This window comes from Macaca mulatta, chromosome X (assembly GCF_049350105.2).
Source record: "Macaca mulatta isolate MMU2019108-1 chromosome X, T2T-MMU8v2.0, whole genome shotgun sequence".
In the NCBI taxonomy this organism is placed as follows: Eukaryota; Metazoa; Chordata; class Mammalia; order Primates; family Cercopithecidae; genus Macaca; species Macaca mulatta.
In genome coordinates, this window is record NC_133426.1 from 156,965,564 (window position 1) to 156,987,310 (window position 21,747).

Here is a 21,747-nt window from a genome sequence, read left to right on the forward strand (position 1 = left end):
TTAGTTCATAAGACTATTCCATCCTTTGATTGTGCTGAACATGGGTTGGATAAATCAAGGGTCAAATCATGTCCTGTGCAACCTCGTAGTTGCAGTAAAAGCTTAACGTAGCATAAGTGTGAGTCCCTTCTCCTAACAGCAGCTTCATAAAGGGAATCTACTATACTCACCAAAGCAAACAAAAAACCTCCAAGCTTTTAAAACTCTTCTCCTCTTGAGTTTCTATGCTAAAGCTAAATGTGTTTCTTTTACAAAAGGAATCTCCTATGGGGAAATCTGAAGCAACTGGGTCACATCTTTGTTTTATTCCAATAGTTGTTCTTTTTTGCCATTTAAAAAGCATGTCCCAGATTTATCATTAGTGAGAGATTTGCCTTACTATGTCTCACTGACATATAAATACACAGAAGTTTCAAGCCAAACTTGACATGACTATGGGAAGAGAAGAGAAATGCTTGATTTTCAACTTCTATCTTGAGAGCATTGTGTATTCTTAAAATGGTCCTAATCACCTCTGTCTCCTATATGCAACATTTTTTTAGTCCTGGATTGAGGACTTTAAAATGTTTGATGTGGCTTGCTCTAGAGAGAGTCATACCTTTCCTAAGCTCCTCTAGATTCAGTTGATTAAAGCAGCTTGCTTTAGTAATTATATTTCAAAATAATCTACTTCCATTTAATTTTAACATATAAGAAACTTAAGTCTGTATAATACATGATAATATTTAGCCATTAAAATATTTCGCTTTAACAATATAACATTTGAAGTAATTTAAAACTCTGATATTGATTAAAGTAGCTTTCTCACTTCGTGAGATGCTATACAATTAGTCACTAGTTCAGGCAATAAAGCAGACTTTCAAATTAAGGCTTCTAAGATTGGAGATCTTTTAGTGTTTCTAAAACCAGACATTTATAAGTATACATGTTAGTTTATGCTTTATTGCATAAAATATATTTCCAAAACAGATGTGAGTATTAAAATGAATCCATTAATCATTCTCCACACCCACCCTTAATGTGTTAACTTCCAAAAACTTTTGGCTGAAAATGTCTTTAAAAACCAGTCTGGACTAAACATTTGAATTGAATTAACTGTTTGGAGGTAATGATGATTCCTAATCTATATTATTTTAGCCATGCACCTTTCAATAAGGAGGAGGATGGACCATGTCATTTTGTGCTCTCCCACTAGAATTAACATACCCCTGACCAACATTTAACATTGAATTTGCTATTTATAGTTTGGCTTTCTTCCTTTTATAAAATTTGATGAAACTGCTATGTGTAGTATTTCTAAATTGAACTTTAAGTCCTTTAATAAAACATAGTGAAATATTCTTGCAACTATGAAAATAATTACTATTTTGAATTTTCAATAATTTAGAATTATAAAAGACATCCATTTAAAAATATTTTGCTTTACAAAATTATGCTGAAAACTTAGTATTATTTGACCTGTTTTCCACTGAACACTAGTGGCCTCCGATGTTAACAGGTGGAAAAAGCAGTCCCGATCAACTAGGTATGAGAAATGCATTATACTCTAGCGCCCTCTTGCTGATTTGGTGTGCATTAACACACTAAAGATGTATCACTAAAAAAAGCAGCTGAGGCCGGGCGCGGTGGCTCACGCCTGTAATCCCAGCATTTTGGGAGGCTGAGGCGGGTGGATCACAAGGTCAAGAGATCGAGACCATCCTGGCCAACATGGTGAAACCCCGTCTCTACTAAAAATACAAAAATTAGCCGGGCCTGGTGGCGTGCGCCTGTAGTCCCAGCTACTCGGAAGGCTGAGGCAGGAGAATTGCTTGAACCCAGGAGGCAGAGGTTGCAGTGAACCGAGATTGTGCCACTGCACTCTAGCCTGGTGAGACTCCATCTCAAAAAAAAAAAAAAAAAAAAAAAAAAAAAAAAAAAAAAAAAAAAAACCAGCTGAACTTGTTTTGCTTAACCCAGCATTTCCCAAACTTTTATTTATTTATTTATTTATTTATTTATTTATTTATTTTTAAGACTATTCACATCTCTTGGGAAAGTAATGCTCTGTGAAATACAGCTTTGGAATTGCTGGGGGTTTTGATCACCTTATTCTTATTCATGACGCATTATGTCAGAGATGCCGAGGAGAAAGTGACTGGTTTCCTTGGCAGCATTTCACAGGGTGGCGGTACCTCGGAGTAGGCCCCGAGTTCAGGCTTTGGTCCCTAACTTTGTAGTTCAAGAACACCATTTTCTCACCTCCTCTCAATTATCTGGCACTATCCAACCAAGCTCACAAGGGACTGGCTACTGGGCTGCAGTGCCAATCTGCTAATTTTAAAACGTGGGCATGTATTCTTCTGGCCATCTAAGGTATCCTTTTCCTAGTATCATTGTAGCCAGGACACCTAGTAAATCATTAGCAATTTTCTTGGTGAGTGTGAAATTACTGCAAAGTGAATTGTCTTGGGACGTGCCTGATGAAAACACCGTGCTCCGCAGTAGGGATTGAATCCTGTTGCCTGCCTGCCAGGTGAGAGCGCACTCTCTCATGGCCTGGATTGGGTGAACACTGAACTTCACTCTTCATGTCCCTGGTCATACACTTTGTGCATACATGTCCATGTGCACGAGCACGCACACACACACACACACACACACACACACAGACAGCTGGGCTGCAGTACCAAAGCCTAGGCCTTTCCTTAGTTGTGTACTGTACTGAGACTATTCTCTGGTTATTTTAATTAGACTTCTGGCCTTCCCAAACTGTCTCATAGGCTGGGTTATTTCTACAGTTAGCTAAGCACCTATATCTCATGTTGGTTTTATTTGTATTAGTTTCATGCTCAAAAGGTAACCTTTTTCTGACCTTATTTGCAAATTTTAGAGACACCTTTTAATAGTTATCTGTGTAGTGATTACAGTATCTTTCTGTCATGTCAAGCCATTTCTGTATTAATGCTTCCTAACTGTGAAATTTAAATATGTTGTAACAATTTGCTAGAATATGCAGCATGATGTCTTGTGATGCTGAGCTTTGAAATTGTCTTTTGAGGGGTTGGGTGCTTATTTTGCACGCTTCTGTAGCCTTATAGTGACATCACAGAACATCAAAATTTTTCACAAGTATACAGAAAGTGAGATTTACTCCTGTTTGGTGTTTTTTTGTTTGTTTGTTTTGTTTTTTGTTTGTTTTTGCCAGGCTCTAAGGGATGGAAATAAGCTGGCACAGATGGAAGAGGCTCCACTTTTTCCAGGAGAATCAATTAAAGCCATTGGTAAGTTTTGTGTGTACACTTTGCTTGTTGAGAGCCATAAAATGAAATGGCACTTAATTTTCGAGTGGAGGTGATGTGTGTGCTGGAGATCAGCCAGACCAACTTAATTAGGGGACAAATGGACTAGATCTATTCATCCTCATTAGTGTCATCATGACCTAAGAGATAGAAGACTGTAGAGGATCCCGTTAAGTTCCAATTGAGTATTTGATGGCGTTCCCAGCAGAAGAGGAGCCTGACTTTTCCTGGTGAACTGAAAGCTGATTAGACACTCAATGTAACGTCAGTTCACTGCTTTGTTGGAATCCTTCAGTATCAGGAAAATGTATCAATAGGAGATCTATATCATGTTTTAATAACAGTTTTGAGAACTTAGCAAAGAAATTTTAGTGGTTTATCAGATCCCAAAAAGTACAATTTTGGTGCATGGCAAGGGCTTGTATTGCCATCCTGGCTTTTAAAGGTGATGGCATGAGGGCTTCCATATCCCTCCATGGTGTATTGCCAGGCCTTTCAGGGAGTAGTTGATTGTGCCATGGGTGGATGGGAGGGGAAGCTGGATGCGACCCATTCATCTCATCACTTGGTTGGGTTGGACAGTCTGGTTTTCTAGACTGTTTCCTTCTTCCATCATGGCTTTCTCCCAAAGAGGCACACTCAGTCTCAGAGTATAGTCATCTTGTGCCAAGAATATTTGAGTAGCGGGGCTCTCCCACCAGATCCTCCAATCAATTACTGCTGCTGTATATCCTAGTCCGTGTCTGTGGACCATGCTTATCTTCTCCTTGGTTTTGAAATTCTTTATTTCCTTGAGTTCTAGGACTTCATTCTATCCTGGCAGTCCTCTTACCTCTTTGTTCCTTCTCTGGGCGTTCTTCTAGCTCTGCCCTCATACTGCTTTCTTAATGATCTGTTTAAAATGCAGAGGTAATTATGTCATGCCCCTGCTTCTTCTTCAGACAGTAAACAACACAGATTTAAAATGTAAAATGTGAAGAGGTTGTTTTTCACTTTAGTTTTATAATTTGTCAGTGAATCAAAGTCAGCTCAGAAAAGATTAGAGCTCATGTAGGTGATTGACAACTTTGCACATCAGATACATATTTTGAATGAGCAGGGAACGTTATAAAAGCTTGGATTGCAAGCTCACAGTTGTTGTAGTAAGAAGAGAAGGCTTCAGTGGATTTAGCTGCGGTCCTGTTGCTCTTTCTCTCCCGTTTTCTTTTCCTTTCACTCTGGAAGCAGAGCTCAGAGAGAGAAACTCCTGCCTGGCCCCACTCCAGTACAAATTATTGGAAATATCTTAGAGTTAGATCTTAAGACATCCTTAAGTGATGTGAGTATGCTTCATGCTCCTCCAGTGGCTTGCAAAGGGTAAGTAAATTGACCCTCTACTTTTTAATAAAATATATTCCTGGAGGCAAAGTATTAAAATAGGTCATTGTGAAGTAAAGTACTCCATCTAGAGTATTATTTCAGTTTGTCATTGTCAGAATGTGAAGAGTTTTGACACAGTGTACACCTGAAAAACCATCATCACAGTCAAGGTAACAAACATATCCATCACCTCCCAGAAGTTTTCGTTTCCTTATGCCCCTTTATAATCCCTACTTCCTCTGCCTTCTCCCCCATCCCCAAGGATGATGGCCTCCAGCTCCATCCATGTTCCTGCAAAGGATATATGATCTCATTCTTTTTTATGGCTGCAAGTATTCCGTAGTGTATATGTACCACATTTTATTTATCCAATCTGGCATTGATGGACATTTAGGTTGATTCCATGACTTTGCTATTGTGAATAGTGTTGCAGCAGACATACATGTGAGTGTGTCTTTATGGCAGAAGAATTTATATTCCTTTGGGCATATACCTAGTAATGGGATTGCTGGGTCAAATGGTAGTTCTGTTTTTAGCTCCTTGAGGAATCGCCACACTGCTTTCCACAACGGTTGAACTAATTTACACTCCTACCAACAGTGTATAAGCATTCCCTTTTCTCTGCAACCTTATCATCTGTTTTTTATAACTTTTTATTTATTTTTTATTTTATTTATTTATTTATTTATTTATTTATTTTTTTTTGAGACGGAGTCTCGCTCTGTCGCCCAGGCTGGAGTGCAGTGGCACGATCTCGGCTCACTGCAAGCTCCGCCTCCCGGGTTCACGCCATTCTCCTGCCTCAGCCTCCCGAGTAGCTGGGACTACAGGCGCCCACAACCGCGCCCGGCTAATTTTTTGTATTTTTAGTAGAGACGGGGTTTCACCGTGGTCTCGATCTCCTGACCTCGTGATCCGCCCGCCTCGGCCTCCCAAAGTGCTGGGATTACAGGCGTGAGCCACCGCGCCCGGCTATAACTTTTTAATATAATAATAGCCATTCTGACTGGTGTGAGATGGTATCTCACTGTGGTTTTGATTTTCATTTCTCTAATGTTCAGTGATACTGAGCTTTTTTTCATATGCTTATTGGCTGCATGTATGTCTTCTTTTGAAAAATATCTATTCTTGTCCTTTGCCCACTTTTTTTTTTTTTGAGACGGAGTCTCGCTCGTCACCCAGGCTGGAGTGCAGTGGCGTGATCTCGGCTCACTGCAAGCTCCGCCTCCCGGGTTCATGCCATTCTCCTGCCTCAGCCTCCTGAGTAGCTGGGACTATAGGCGCCCACCACCACACCCAGCTAATTTTTTGTATTTTTATAGAGACGGGGTTTCACCGTGTTAGCCAGGATGGTCTTGATCTCCTGACCTCGTGATCCGCCCGCCTCGGCCTCCCAAAGTGCTGGATTACAGGCGTGAGCCACCTCGCCCGGCCACTTTGCCCACTTTTTAATGGGGTTGTTTGTTTTTTTTTCTTGTAAATTTGTTAAATTCCTTGTAGATGCTGGATATTAGACCTTTGTCAGATGCATAGTTTGCAAATATTTTCTGTTCTGTAGGCTGTCTGTTTACTTTGTTGATAGTTTCTTTTGCTGTGCAAAAGCTCTTTAGTTTCATTAGATTCCATTTGTCAATTTTTGCTTTTATTGTGATTGCTTTTGGCATCTTTGTCATTAAATCTTTGCCAGTTCCTGTGTCCAGAATGGTACTGCCTAGGTTGTCTTCCAGGGTTTTTATAGATTTGGGTTTTACATTTAAGTCTCTAATCCATCTTGAATTGATTTTTGTATATGGTGTAAGGAAGGGATCCAGTTTCAGTTACCTGCATATAGCTAGCTAATTATCCCAGCACCATTTGTTGAAAAAGGAATTCTTTCCCTATTGCTTGCTTTTGTTGAAGATCAGAGGGTTGTAGGTATGCACCCTTATTTCTGGGCTCTCTATACTGTTCCACTTGTCTATGTGTGTCTGTTTTTGTACCAGTACCATGCTGTTTTGGTTACCGTAGGCCTGTAGTATAGTTTGAAGTCTGGTAACATGATGCCTCCAGCTTTGTTCTTTTTGCTTAGGATTGCCTTGGCTATTCTTCTTGGTTCTATATGAATTTTTAAATAGTTTTTTCTAGTTCTGAGAAGAATGTCATTGGTAGTTTGATAGGAATAGCATTGAATCTATAAATTGCTTTGGGCAGTATGGCCATTTTCACGATATTGATTGTTCCTATCCAGGAGCATGGAATGTGTTTCCATTTGTTTATGTCATCTCTAATTTCTTCAAGCAGTATTTTGTAATTCTCATTGTACAGATCTTTCACTTCCCTGGGTAGCCATATTCCTAGGTATTTTATTATTTTTGTGGCTATTGTGAATGGGGTTGCATTCCTGATTTGGCTCTTGGCCTGGCTGTTGGTGTATAGGAAAGCTAGTGATTTTTGTATGCTGATTTTGTATCCTGAAACTTTATCAAAGTTGTTTATCAGCTGAAGGAGCTTTTGGGTTGAGACTATGGGGTTTTTACTTTTTAGAATTCTATTTTATGTCTTATGCTTGCATATTAGCTATAATTGTTTGTTTTGTTATGTAACTAGTTATTTTACATCTTTATGTCTACCTTCAAATGATTGTATGCTGCTTCATGTACAGGATAAGAACCTTACAGTAGTATACTTCCATTTGTCCCCTCCCACCCTTTGTGCTGTTGTTGTCATCTGTTTTACTTTTACATATGTTATAAACCCCACAATATATAGTTTTTGTTTTTGTTTAAACAGTCAGTTATCTTTTAAGGATAATGATAATAATGCCTCAGTATCCTACAGAAGCACTTGCCAGTCCGCTCCCTGCCAACTTCTCTGGCGTCGTGTTCCACTGTCCTCACTGCACCCATTGATCCAGGCATACTAACCTCTAACAACTTATCACTGTGCCCTTCCTCCTTTCCTTCTCTTACTCCCCCTACCCACTTTCCTACTGAGTTAAATTGATCCTTTTCTGAACTTCCATTGTAGTACTTTATGTCCACATTTTTATTTTAGCTTTTGTCAGCCTCTAGTACAGGGATCCCCAACCCATGGGCTGTGGATCAGCACTAGTCCACGGCCTGTTAGGAACAGGGCTGCACAGCAGGAGGTGAGCAGCGGGCTATTGAGCATTACCGCCAGAACTCCATCTCCTGTCAGATCAGTGGTTAGATTCTCATAGGAACACGAACCCTATTGTGAATTGCGCATGTGAGGAATCTAGGTTGTATGCTCCTTATGAGGGTCTAATGCCTGATAATCTGAGGTGAACCAGTTTCATCCTGAAACCATCCCCCTACCTCCGCCCTGGTCCATGGAACAATTGTTTTCCATGAACGGGTCCCTGCTGCCGAAAAGGTTGGGGACCTCTGCTCTAGTATAATGGCGATTTTTCTGTGTGGTATCTCTCACAGGTCATAGGCTGCTCATGGACAGGAACTGTTTCCAATTATACCCAGAATCCCAGCAATAGAAGGCTCTCAGTACATAAGGAGTTACAGAAAAGTTAAATGGAAGTAGTTTGAGAATTTGGTTCAGTGACATTAAAGCCTTTTGTTGTCTCACTTGGACTCATATATAGCTATGTATATTCTTGTCATTCCAGTGGAATGGCACTTTGGGAAAACATGAAGATGTGGTGTCTTTGTGATAGATGTTAGCTTCTTAACACTAATAGGGATTAAATAGGTCATGCACTTAATAGATATTAACAAAAAGTTAAAACTGATAAGGAAGCCGACAAGGAATTTGAAACAAGTTTTTTTCCCACTTCATTGATGTGGTTCTAGGTTTTGTCTATGGCAGTAGTTGCTACTTTGGCCCTTTTCTTTCAGTGAAAGATGTCATGTATATCTGTCCAGTTATGGGAGCAGTGAGTGGAACCCTGACAGTGACGGACTTTAAGCTGTACTTCAAAAATGTCGAGAGGGTGAGTTTTTTAAAGTGTGTTTTATTTTAAAAGAAACACTTTGGAGCACTAAAAGAAGAATGTAAAAAGACCCCTGAAATCCCATTACCCTGAGATAACCACAGGTTGAGTTTTGAGATGTACATCTTTGCAAACAGATGTTTGTATCTTGAAAACAAAGGCTGTTAAAGTACTGCTTAAACCTGGGGGGGAAATTCCATTGTTGTCTCAATACATATTTCATAAGGAATGCTATCAATCAGACTTCAGTTTAGCTGGGACAAAGAGGAAATGCGAAGTAAACAAACATATTTTGTAACCCAGCGAAGACTTAAAATATGAAAACTGTTGACTGACACTAATAGACATTGATCTTAATTTTTAAACCTAGGACCCACATTTTATCCTTGATGTTCCCCTTGGAGTGATCAGCAGAGTTGAGAAGATTGGAGCACAGAGCCATGGAGACAATTCCTGTGGTATAGAGATAGTGTGCAAGGTATAATAGAAACACAAGCGAAAACTAAAGATCTGAACTTTTTCTCCCTCAGTCTCTTCATGGTCTTTGGACAGTAGAATAATTGTACTGCTAGTAACTCAAATGTTTTCGGGATAGCAACCTCTTCAAATCTCATATCGAATTTAAACTATTATGTAGCCCTTTGAAATAAACCTTTTCTATTGAAGTACAGTTGTTCCTTGGTATCAGTGGGCGATTGATTCCAGGACCTCCGCCTCAGATACTAAAATCCATGGATGTCCAAGTCCTTTATATAAAATGATGTAGTATTTGCATATAACCTAAGAACATTCTCCCGTATACTATAAATCATCTCTATATTGCTTATAATAACTAATACAGTGTAAACACTATGTAAATAGTTGTTATACTGTATTGTTTAGGGAATAGTGACAAGAAAAAATGTCTCTGCATGTTCAGCACAAACACAACCATCCTTTTAAAAAATAGTTTCTATCTGCAGTTGTTCGAATCCTCAAATGTGGAACCCATGGATAGTAAGGGCCGACTGTATTTCTAATTAATGTGGACCTGTAACCTAAGTGATTATTTGTCACATCTCAGAGACATCAAGTGAAAAGCAGAGATCAATACATTTTCCCAGGTTGTTGTTTTAAGACACATTCAGAACAGTGTGGATGGTCAGAGACTTCCTAAAGGGACAGCAGTGGTCCATAAATTTTGTGATTAAAAATGAGATTAAGTTTCTTGGCTATGCTGGAATTTTTATGTTGAGCTGGGCTTGTTTGTTTATTTTGTACCCTTCTAATAATTTAAGTAGAAATGTGTGTGATAACTTTAATCATGAAGTCATGTAGGACCCACTCTTAACTGATGTATTTTATTCCCAGTGACTTTACTTTGATAATGTGGTTTACCAAAAACCCTACCTGAAGTACCAGGGAAGAGATCCTGCCTGCAGGATCGTCAGGGCCCCTTCCAAATTTTGGGTTAGGATTCCTTACAATCGATTTGTTTTGATTCAAGTCTCTGAGGATAGCTCCCTCTGGTTGGTCCTAGACTGCGCTCAAAACCATTTTTTTTTTCCCAAAGAACACTTTACTCTTCCAGATCATGAATCTGTTGGCTTACTAAACTCACTTTAGGCACTACCTGACAACTGTCCTTCTCAGGCAGGGTTCCCCATATGGAACAGTGGCAAGCAGAGGGATGACTTGATTGGTTCTGCAATTTTGAAACATGTCGTCCCCTTTCTCATGACGCTTGAGTATCTTCCCATTATCCTTAGACTAAAGGAAAAACTCTCCTTACAAGACTTCTCTGCCTGACCCCCTTTCCTCTGCAGCTTCGTCTCAAACTGCCCTCCTCTCATTCTGGCCATCCCAGTCACATGGGCTTTCCTTTGGTGGTTCATACTTGACACACACCGCGCCACCGCCCCGCCCCAGAATCTTTGCACGTGCTCTTTCCTTAGCTCGTAAGCAATCTTAAATAGCAATCTGAAATAGCAAGTCAGCTCAGTCAGCCACCGAGGTGTATGTGTGTAGCCATGTAGCTTAGAGGGAGAGCATTTCAGGAAATTATGTTGCTTAGGCAGGCGTCCTGGGGCTCTTTTACTAAGATATTTTTATGGCCAGGGTGAGCATTTGCTAACAACTACTTTAAATGTTCTCTAACCTAGAATTACTAAGGTCATGCTCCCAGTCTTCTCAGATCATGCCTAAGAGCCTTATAAGGTGTGGGGTTTATTTTTTTAACAGGTGATACACAATTTAGAAGATACAAAAACTGTATATAGTAAAAAATCAGTCTCCTTCCACCCACCACCCTGCCTCCCCATTCCACTCATTTCAGGCACCCACTGTTACTGATTTCTAATGTAACCCTCCACAGCTAGCCTATGCACATGAGAATGTATGTATAGTCCTTCTTTGAAAATGTAAGTGGGGCCAGGCGCAGTGGCTCATGCCTGTAATCCCAGCACTTTGGAAGGCCGAGGCAGGTGGATTACCTGAGGTCAGGAGTTCAAGACCAGCCTAACCAACATGGTGAAACCTTGTCTCTACTAAAAATGCAAAAATTAGCTGGTAGTGGTGGTGGGTGCCTGTAATCCCAGTTACTCGGGAGACTGAAGCAGGAGAATCGCTTAAACCAGGGAGGTGGAGGTTGCAATGAGCGGAGACTGTGCCATTGCACTCCAGCCTGGGCAACAAGAGTGAAACTCCATCTCAAAAAAAAAAAAAAAAGAAAATGTAAATGGTAGTATATTATATACACTGTTCTACTCCTTTTCTTTTTCCCCTTGACAATACATTGCAACACTCCATTACGTCAGTGCGTACAGAGCTGCTGCTTGTTTTTAACAGCTCTTTAGTGTTTCATCAACTGTACTGCAGTTTAATTATAAGTGCCGCCTATTGATGGACATTTAGGTTATTTCCATTCTTTTTGCTGTTACAAATAATACCACAAGAATAACTTCATTTTAATTGCTATTTTTTTAATTTGTGGTCATATTTACCTTCAAAGTTCATATAATGTTAAAGAAGAGTGAGATTTTTGTGTTTAACTAACAAGAGCATAGATTTTGAAAGGTCAAGGACACTGCTGAAAACATCCTGGGAAGAAATCACACCATCACAGTCGGCCTTGGTGGGATTATTCCTGCTGACTTGTGCTTTGGCCTTTGGCTATCAGCTTGCATTGGGGGGCATTTTAAGAAACTGTGGTGTGGAGAAACAGCATTGTATTGCTGTAAGGATGTTACTGAGGGCTACAGTCTGTACCCAATAGGGAGTCCTTTCTGTGAGTATGTGGGGGAGGAGTGTCTGCTACATTTCTGTTTTATGGATGGCATGAATTCTTAACTGATTCTTTCAGCAGCTTAAAGAGTACAACTAATTTTGTGGCACAAGTTTAGCAAGAAAGTGCACAGGACTTGGGTATGAATCTTCTTGTTTCCATCTGATGAATTTTTACCACACATATCCCCTTTGTTCCAATTCCCTCACTTAATTTTTAAAAATATCATTGGAGGTATTTTTGTTAAATTGTCTTTTGTTAGTTGGAGCAAGATAAAGTATAAAAGGAGAGATGAATAAAAAAATTAATTTCCTTATTTATGGCACGGTGTCTGGCGTATAGGTGCCCGATGTATGTTGAATAACTGAGTTTTGCTAATTGTTTAACAGGATATGAGGAACTTGCGGCTTGCTTATAAACAGGAAGAACAGAGTAAACTAGGGATATTTGAAAACCTCAACAAACATGCATTTCCTCTTTCTAATGGACAGGTAAATACACCAAAGTAAACCTTTTCTACATGCATTTGTGGGGGTCCAAATGTCCTATGTTTAATTATTCCTTTTTCCAGAGGTTTTTCTTTCCCCCTCTCTTTTTTCCTCCGTTGGTGACTAATATTAGAATATTTGAAATTTGTCAGCTCTGGGTAATGCTCAAGAAAAGCTGCTACTTCGTTGCTTTAAAATTTACAGACTAAAATAGGAATCTTAATACACTCAGCTCATATTAGAATGAAAAGCTTTAATGTTGGGTATATGATATAAAAATAAATAATGACATATGTGTTTTGTGGTTTTTGTGTCCAGGCACTATTTGCATTCAGCTATAAAGAAAAATTTCCAATTAATGGCTGGAAAGTTTATGATCCAGTATCTGAATATAAGAGACAGGTAAAGTATATTGCTTATCAAACTGTAAATAATAGGTTGAGCATCTTTTTCACTTCTAAAAGGTTAGAAATGATGTGGTGGAGAAGAAACTTTTTTTTTTTTTTTTTTTTTTTGAGATGGAGTCTCGCTCTGTCGCCCAGGCTGGAGTGCAGTGGCGCAATCTTGGCTCACTGCAAGCTCCGCCTCCCGTGGTTCACACCATTATTCTGCCTCAGCCTCCCAAGTAGCTGGGACTACAGGCGCCCACCACCATGCCCGGCTAACTTTTTGTGTTTTTAGTAGAGACGGAGTTTCACCGTGTTAGCCAGGATGGTCTCGATCTCCTGACCTCGTGATCCACCCGCCTTGGCCTCCCAAAGTGCTGGGATTACAGGCGTGAACCACCGTGCCCGGCCAGAGAAGAAACTTTTTCAAACAAGTTATGCACAGGTGTAACTGCTAGCTTATAGTTCTCCATCTCTCTTGATGCTCTCTTCTCCCTGTGCCAAACCTTAGACTTTGTAATTGTTTGTTCATCCTGTTTCCAGAGGGTGAGTGGGACTCAAGGACAAGGACGGGTTTAAAAACCAAATTTGCCAGATGGTTTTTATTGGATGTTCTGGTAAAGAATTGATGAGTAAGGATCCAAACCACCGACTACAGTTAGATTCGAAGCATGTGGTGTGGCTACATAATTCTGATCCGGTGTTCCTGGGTCTGGGAACTCTTCAGTGCATTGTCAGCTTCAAATTATTCCACTAAGATCTTATTTTCATTACGTTTGTTTCATGATGTTGTCTCTACCTTATATTTGGTATAACGTTTTACGTTACTTATTTTAGACATTTGTAAGAAGTATCTGTGTTTCTAAAGGACTTTTGAGTATATTTTCAGAAATAACACTGAGCTTATTTATAGAAAATAGGACAAGAAATATATAGAAATGTGATTCTAGTGTATAATTTTCATGTTTTAGTATGGTTTGGATATTCTTTTGCTTCTTTAGATTTTTAGAAATGTCTAGGAAATTGGTTTTACCAAATAAATATATATATTGACTTTTAAGTTACAATAAACAACAAATTATAAATGGATTTTAGTTGCAAATAAGAAATGGATATGCTTCATGCTTAGTACTTTTTCAAAGCGTAAAGTCATGCATTTGCCCCTCTTCTTCTTTCTCCAACACCTTACAGGGTTTGCCAAATGAGAGTTGGAAAATATCCAAAATAAACAGTAATTATGAGTTCTGTGACACCTACCCTGCCATCATTGTTGTGCCAACTAGTGTAAAAGACGATGACCTTTCAAAAGTGGCAGCTTTTCGAGCAAAAGGCAGAGTCCCTGTAAGTAATAAACATTGTCATTTATACAGGAATATGTATTGCGTTAGGTCTAAGATGGAAAGATTTAAGACAAGAATTCAGTGAACAAAAATGGAAAGCAGAAAAATAAACTTATAAACCTGGATATACCTTTGATTCTCAACAGATACCTAATTATATAAGCAATCTGTTTGCTATGACTCCCTCTTGTACGATTTCCTATAACTAAGTATAAGGGTAACTTTAGTCATACCCTCTAAAAGTAGTAGAGAATAACAAAGGAGTAGCAAGAACAAGTTAGCATGCTGTTGTATTACCAGTTGGCATTGCTGGTTTCACTGCATCATCCTAGAGAAAATGCTTCTTTCTTAGATACTGAGCATGATGCCATAGCTGCGTGGGGGGAACATCATTACAGAAGTAGTAGCAGACAGCAGGGAGTAATGGTTTGAGCCCAGAGTTTGCATCTGGTGTAATCCTGAGTCACTTGGCCACTGGAGGAAAATGAGAGGTGGGGTGGCAGAGTGGCAGATTTTATAAGAGACTGTATATTCACTTTGTTCTTATCCTGCCACGTATGTTATTGTTGAGATACAAAGTTGTTTTTAAAATTAGGAGACAAGATAAAATTAGTCAATCAAATTGGAATGGGGCTAGATTTTAGTAATAGTTTGATTTGGGTTTTTCTTAGAATCATAGAATTTTTGGGGTGGGAGGGGATTTTTAGATCTCATGTAGTCAGAATTGTTTCATCCTGACCAAAACATTGAGTCTGATGGCCACTACAACTCTGTGATTGGCCTGTCCACTCTCACTTTTGAAGAAAATATGTGTAAGAGACCATGCTTGAGAAGGGAACTTGTTTTTCCTACCAGGTAATTAGAGCATACATTGCTTTAGGAACTGTACTAACACTTGTTGCTTAAAAACACTAGGTGTTGTCATGGATTCATCCGGAAAGTCAAGCAACAATTACCCGTTGCAGCCAGCCACTTGTGGGTCCCAATGATAAGCGCTGCAAAGAGGATGAAAAATATTTGCAAACAATAATGGATGCTAACGCACAGTCACACAAGCTTATCATTTTTGATGCTCGACAAAACAGTGTCGCTGATACCAACAAGGTATATTCTTAATAGCATTGCAGAAACATTGGATATTTTCATGTCCTGTCTGTAAATCATTATGCAGTTGGAATAACTCGTTGATTTTTCACCACCTGAAGTTAGAATCATTTGGAGTCCATAGCTATTCCTCCCTGGTGTATGCTCCTTGGGCTATGTTTGGTGTCTCACATGAATTGGGATCTTGTCTGTTTCATTGCTTCTCTACAATATCCTGTCTGCTAAATCAATTAAGCAAAGACCTAGAAAGACAATGATCATCTAAAGGATTTAGCATTTTAATGATACGATCGTGAGGACTTGAAAGTCCGTTTAAGAAATATAGTGGTTACTTGATTAATTCATGTCTGGTCTGAATTTCTTTTAGAATGGTATCAGCGATGTGAAATGTGTAAATGTACAAAGTTTCCATAAATCTCATGGAGCACCTGTGTAGTGTACCTTGGGTGGCAGTGAGATGTGGTTAAAAACACCTCCGTTCCCATGACTTTCATGATATCACACCCTGAGTTTCTCTCGCTTTTCATTCAGCCTGGCCTTCTCCATCTCCTTAACTGATTTCTCTTCCCAGTCTTCAAATGGCATTGCTCCTTGAACTCGGTCTGGGGTCCTCTCTGCTCCACACAGACTCCTGGGGCCATCTCTGATGGCACAGCTTTAAACACTGTCTGTATGCTGAGTTCAACTTGAGCTTGACACTGCAGTTTCTATCCTGTCCTGATCCCTCCTAAGGTTGAGACTGGATTTCTGTCCCATTGTATGGCTGACATCTCTGCTTGGCTGTTTCCCGGGCCACAAACCCTCCGTGTATTCCAACTGGCCTGAGAGGCAGGATGGTAAGTTGGTGAGACATCTCGGCTTTGGAATCACTTACCTCTGGGTTTTCCTCCAGGTTCTGCCACTTGGTGCTCTAGATTCCAGAGCTGGTTACTTAACCTCTCTCTGTGCCTCAGGTTCCTCTTCTGTAAACAGGAGATAATGTCAGTGTCTCATGTCACGGTTGTGTGAGGATTAAAATTCAGTGAGAAGAATGCATGTAAATGACTTAGCACAGCGGCGGGTGCATCCTCAGGGCACAGTACATGATGCTGATAAGCTCACCACCCCTGTGGTCAAGGGGGCTGCCCAGGTGTCTGACTTGAGGGTGGTGTCTGTTACTGAGATGGGGAAGACTGGGAGAGGAACAGGGCAGGGAGGAAGATGGGGGAGTATTAGTTTTCTGAGGCTGTCATACAAATTACTACCAACTTGGTGGCTTATAGCACCAGAAATGTATTGACCACAATTCTGGAGGCCAATTCTGCTCCCTCTAAACGTTCCAGGGGAGAATCTATTCCTTGCCTCTTCTAGCATGGGGTGGCTGCCCCAGCCTTCCTGGGCTTACAGCCACATCACTCCAATCTCTTCTTCTGTTATCACATGACCCTCTCTTGCTCTGTGTTTCTGTGTCTCCTCCTTTCTCTTCGAATGACACTTGTGATGACATTTAGGGTCCACCTGAAATAATCCTGGATCCTTAAACACATCTGCAAAGACCCTCTTTTCAATTAATCTTTGAAGCCTTAAGCACATCTGCAAATCTCAGGATCCTTAAACATCTGCAAAGACCTTCTCTTCAAATAAGGTCGCATTCACCATTGCCAGTAGATGTCTTTGGCGGGGCCACTTTTCAGCCTACCCTAGGGAGGCATCCCTCAGTGAGGTCCCCTTGCTCCCCACATCTGGATCATTACCTGTGTCCGTCTTCTACATCTCTGCCTCCTTCCTGTCACCACCATATCCCAAGGAATTACAAAATGTGAGAAAAGCTGTATCGGTGGAGGCCATCTTCAGACTAGTCAACAGGGTGAGGGCAGTTCATTGTGTTTTGTCCTATGCAGGAGAGATAGAGACAGGACACTAAATTATATATCTAGAATAATTTTAACTATGGCAGTATATGTGTCTAGGAAACAGACAGAGTATTTTTAGGTCTCCATTAGTTCTTTATAAGATTATGTCATATGCAAATCACGATAATGTGACTTCTTCCTTTCCAATCTGGCTGCCTTTCATATCTTCTTCTTGCATTGGTATTACATTGGTTGATTTTTGTATGTCGAACCACTGTAGTGGATTGAAAAATGTCTCCCAAAAGTTTGTCCAACTGGAACCTCAGAATGTGACCTTATTTAGAAATAGGATCTTTGCAGATGTATTAATTATGATGAGGTCATCTTGGAGTAGGGTAGGCCCTAAATCCAGTGCCTAGTGTCCGTATAAGAAAGCCACATAGAGACATAGGCACACACAGAAGGAAGATGGTTATGTGGCAATAGAGGCAGATATTTAAATGATGCAGCTAGACGCTGAGGAGTGCCAAGGACTTCCAGCAACCACCAGAAGCTAAGAGAGAGACGTGGAACAGATTCTTTCCTATACCTTCCTAAAGGAACCAACTCTGCCAGCACCCTGATCTCGGACTTTCAGCCTCCAGAACTGTGAGAGAATAAATTTTATGTTGTTTTAAGTCCCCCAGTTTGTGATAGCACCCATAGGAAGCTAATAAAACCTCCTTACATTCCTGGGATAAATCCCACCTGTTCATGGTATGTAATCAGTCCCCTTCATATACTCTTGGATTGGGTTTGCTAGTATTTTGTTGAGGATATTTGCATGTATTGTCATAAGGGATGTTAATCTGTGGTTTTCTCTTCTTATGATATATTTGTCTAGTTTGATATCAGGATACTGCTAGCCTCATGGAATGAATTAGGAAGTATGCTCCCCTCTTCTAGTTCTTGGACGACCCATCATCTCTTACCTCACCTACAGCAGGAGCCTTGAAATTGGATGTCTGCCTCACACCCTGCAATCTCATCTCCACATTATGACCAGAGTGATCTTTAAGGAAAAAAAAAAAAAAAAAAAAAAAAGTGTTACTATTTCAATTGATAAATGAATTGTATATATTTATGGTGTACAACGTGGTATTTTGATATATGTACACATTGTAGAATGGCTAAATCAAGCTAATTAACATACCATTTTTTGTAGTGAGAATACTTAAAATCTACTCTCTCAGCAATTTTCAAATACACACTACATTGTTATTGACTGTAGTCACCATGTTGTACAGAGTGATTTTCTCAGTGGACAGCTCTGTGCACATCCCTCAGAGCCGCAAGGCAGTGATATCCAGGTTCCTGAACAGGGTCTCCAAAACCCTCCACCCACTGGTCCTTTCCTTCCTGTCTCGCCACATCTCCCAGGTCCATGTCTCAGCTATGTGAGGTCCTTTCCAGTTCCGTAAGCACATCCCAGTGTTAGATCAGAGATATGTTGCAGTCCTAACTCCAAGTACCCATAAATGTGGCTGTATTTCACAATAGGGTCTTTGCAAATGTAATTAAGTTAGGATGTGGTCATAGTGAATTGGGGGGTCGGGGTTAAGCCAAATGACTGTGTCCTTAGAAGAAGAGGAGAAGAGATAGACACCGACAAAGGAGAGAAGGTCAGGTGGAAATGGAGGCAGAGATTAGAATGATGTGTGTATAAGCCAAGAACACCCGGGGCTATCGGAACCCGGGAGAGCCAAGGAAGGATCCTCCCCTAGAGTGTTCGGAGGAAGCATGGCACTGCCAATACCTTGAATTCAGACTTCCAGCCTCCAGAACTAGGAGAGAATGAACTTCTGCTGTTTTAAGCCACTGAGTTTGTGGTTCTTTTTCCAGCAGCCCTAGGAAACTCATATAAGGATATAGGAGGTTTATTTACAAATGAGTTTGTTGCTTCTTTAGTGGTCTGTATCTCATAGCACTAGAAAGAATAGAAAAGTTAATTCCAGATAATGTGATGTATCTCTTTTGTTTTTCATAGACAAAGGGTGGAGGATATGAAAGTGAAAGTGCTTACCCAAACGCAGAACTTGTGTTCTTGGAGATCCACAACATTCATGTCATGCGAGAGTCACTACGCAAATTAAAAGAGATTGTGTACCCTTCAATCGATGAGGCACGGTGGCTCTCCAATGTGGATGGGACGCATTGGCTGGAATATATAAGGGTAAAGAGATCCAGTACTTTATATGCTTTCCAGTTAAGACTTCTTTGTGCCTGTGCCATAAATACGTATATCTCCAAGTGGTTTTTCAACATTGCAAATAAGTGCCTCTTGGCTGTGTGCATGAACTTTCTTATTAAGTAGTTTCCATGGGCAGCATCAGACTGGGATCTTTGTGGAGGACTTTTGTGACATAGTGAAAAGGGGAAAATGCTTGCCTTAGGTCAGGCTTTTAAAGAACTTTGTGGCCCTTTAATAAGGAACCATATTTACTCCTGTAGTTTTTCTCCAGTATAAGATTTTTTCTTTCTTCTTCTTTTTTTTTTTTTAATGTGATGCTAATGTTTCCTAGTGATTCTCAGCTGATTGCATGCCATTCTTGTTTGGATTATTGACCAGAACTTCCAAAGCTCTCCCCAGAATTATTTTACATTGTTTTACATTTAATTGAAATTCAATGTAGCCTGATCTAATGTGCCTTTTTTTCTGAAGATGCTGCTTGCTGGGGCAGTAAGAATTGCTGATAAAATAGAATCCGGGAAAACATCTGTGGTGGTGCATTGCAGCGATGGTTGGGACCGAACAGCCCAGCTCACATCTCTGGCTATGCTAATGTTGGACAGTTACTACAGGACCATTAAAGGATTTGAAACTCTCGTAGAAAAGGAGTGGATAAGCTTTGGACACAGGTTTGCACTGGTAAGTTGAGACAGTGAGGTTTATGCTGTACTATTTTGCTGTATCATGGATGTAAACATCATGTGTGACACAAGCACATACACACACACACACACACACACACACACACACGTGTGCAGGCTTTCTCTTCTGTATCATATCAGACCTGAATTGCCATAATAAAATACATGGACCTCAAGCATTGTATGTTCCTGGTAAGGCATTTTTATCTTAGTGTAGTTATGCCTTTTTTAAAAATTGAGATAAAATTCATATAATGTAGAATTAACCATTTAAAATGCTCAATTCGGTGTCCTTTAGTAGATTCACAATGTTATGTAACCATCACCTCTAGTTTCAAAACATACTGTGGCCAGGCGCAGTGGCTCACGCCTGTAATCCCAGCTCTTTGGGAGGCCCAGGCAGGCAGATCACCTGAGGTTGGGAGTTCGAGACCAGCCTAGCCAACATGGTGAAACCCCGTCTCTACTAAAAATACAAAAATTAGCTGGACATGTTGGCGGGTGCCTGTAGTCCCAGCTATTCAGGAGGCTGAGGCAGGATAATTGCTTGAACCTGGGAGGCAGAGGTTGCAGTGAGCCGAGATCGTGCCACTGCACTTCAGCCCGGGCAATAGAGCAAAACTCCGTCTCAAAACAACAACAACAACAACAACAACAAAACAAAACAAAAAACAAAAACAAAAAACCATACTCTTCACTTCAAAGGAAATGCTGTATACATTAAACAGTCATTCTTCACTTACCCCAGCCCCTGACAACCACTAATATTTCTGTCTTCATATACATTCACCTTTTCTAGGTACTTTATATAAGTGGAATCATACAGTGTCCTCCCATGACTGAGTTATTTCACTAAGCATAATATTTTCAAGGTTCAGCCATGTTGTGACAAAGAGCAAATTTTCATTATTTTTTATAGCTGAATAGTATTCCCTTGTGTGTATAGACCACATTTCGTTTATCTGTTCATCTGTTGATGGATGCTTGGGTTGTTTCCACCTTTGCTATTGTGAAGAATACTGCTGTGAATGTTAGTATATAAGTTTTCTGCCATAACAAGCTACCACAGACTGCATGGTTGAAACAACAGGAATTAATTTTCTCATAATTCTGGAGACTGGAAGTCCAAAATCAAGGTCCCAGCAGGATTGATTTCTCTTGAGGTCTCCCTTCTTTCCTTGCATATGGCCACCCTCTGGCTACCTCTTCACAAGGTCTTTCTTCCCTTTGGGAGCTACTGGACACTCCTGCTGTGTCTCTGTGTGGCCAGATGTCCTCATTTCATAAGGATACCAGTGAGATTGGGGTAGGACCCACTTTAATGCCCTCATTTGAACTTAATCACCTCTTTAAAGGCCCTGTCTCCAAATATGGACACATTCCTGAGCTACTGAATGTTCAGGCCTCAATTTTGGGGATCACAATTCGGCCTATAACAACTTGCTTTCAACCTAGGGGGTTATATACCTAGGAGTGAAATTGTGAGGTCATCCAGTAGGGCATTCTTGGGCTGCCATTTGTGTTTTAGTCCAACTGGCAGCTACTTCTGGTCTGTCCAAGCCATTGAGCTGTTAGGGATCTGTCTGAACTGTGCATTGAATGGGAATACTCCTGAAATCCCCATTAGACTTGCTATGGAAAGCAGGAGGATGGGTAGTGCAAGGATTTCCTTGGCTTTGGTGTGAGTGTGCCAAGCTTCCAGCTGTCCCTGCACTCCTGGGGTGGAGCCCCTGCAAGAGGACCTCCCAGAGAGAAGGGGCAAGTCCGCAGTCTCTGAGCTGCATGCCCTTTGGGAGCTACTGGCAGATCCCTGGACATTTTCCTTCCCCTCTTTTGCCT

General features: G+C 40.4%; 1 protein-coding gene across 11 annotated transcripts in view; it reads left to right on the forward strand.

Annotated features, from left to right (window-relative positions):
• Window positions 1-21,747, forward strand: part of MTMR1 (myotubularin related protein 1) — a 79,079-nt gene that overhangs the window by 25,397 nt on the left and 31,935 nt on the right. For all 11 annotated transcript variants that reach the window (XR_013412652.1, XR_013412651.1, XR_013412653.1 and 8 more), the window contains 9 exons: window positions 3,188-3,263; window positions 8,492-8,586; window positions 8,957-9,064; window positions 12,238-12,339; window positions 12,655-12,738; window positions 13,914-14,063; window positions 14,978-15,166; window positions 19,025-19,210; window positions 19,700-19,906. Coding sequence is in view for 7 of the 11 variants with exons in the window: in XM_077988077.1 (XP_077844203.1) it covers window positions 3,188-3,263; window positions 8,492-8,586; window positions 8,957-9,064; window positions 12,238-12,339; window positions 12,655-12,738; window positions 13,914-14,063; window positions 14,978-15,166; window positions 19,025-19,210; window positions 19,700-19,906 (1,197 nt within the window). In the remaining 4 variants the exon portion in view is untranslated. The remainder of the gene's footprint in view (window positions 1-3,187; window positions 3,264-8,491; window positions 8,587-8,956; window positions 9,065-12,237; window positions 12,340-12,654; window positions 12,739-13,913; window positions 14,064-14,977; window positions 15,167-19,024; window positions 19,211-19,699; window positions 19,907-21,747) is intronic.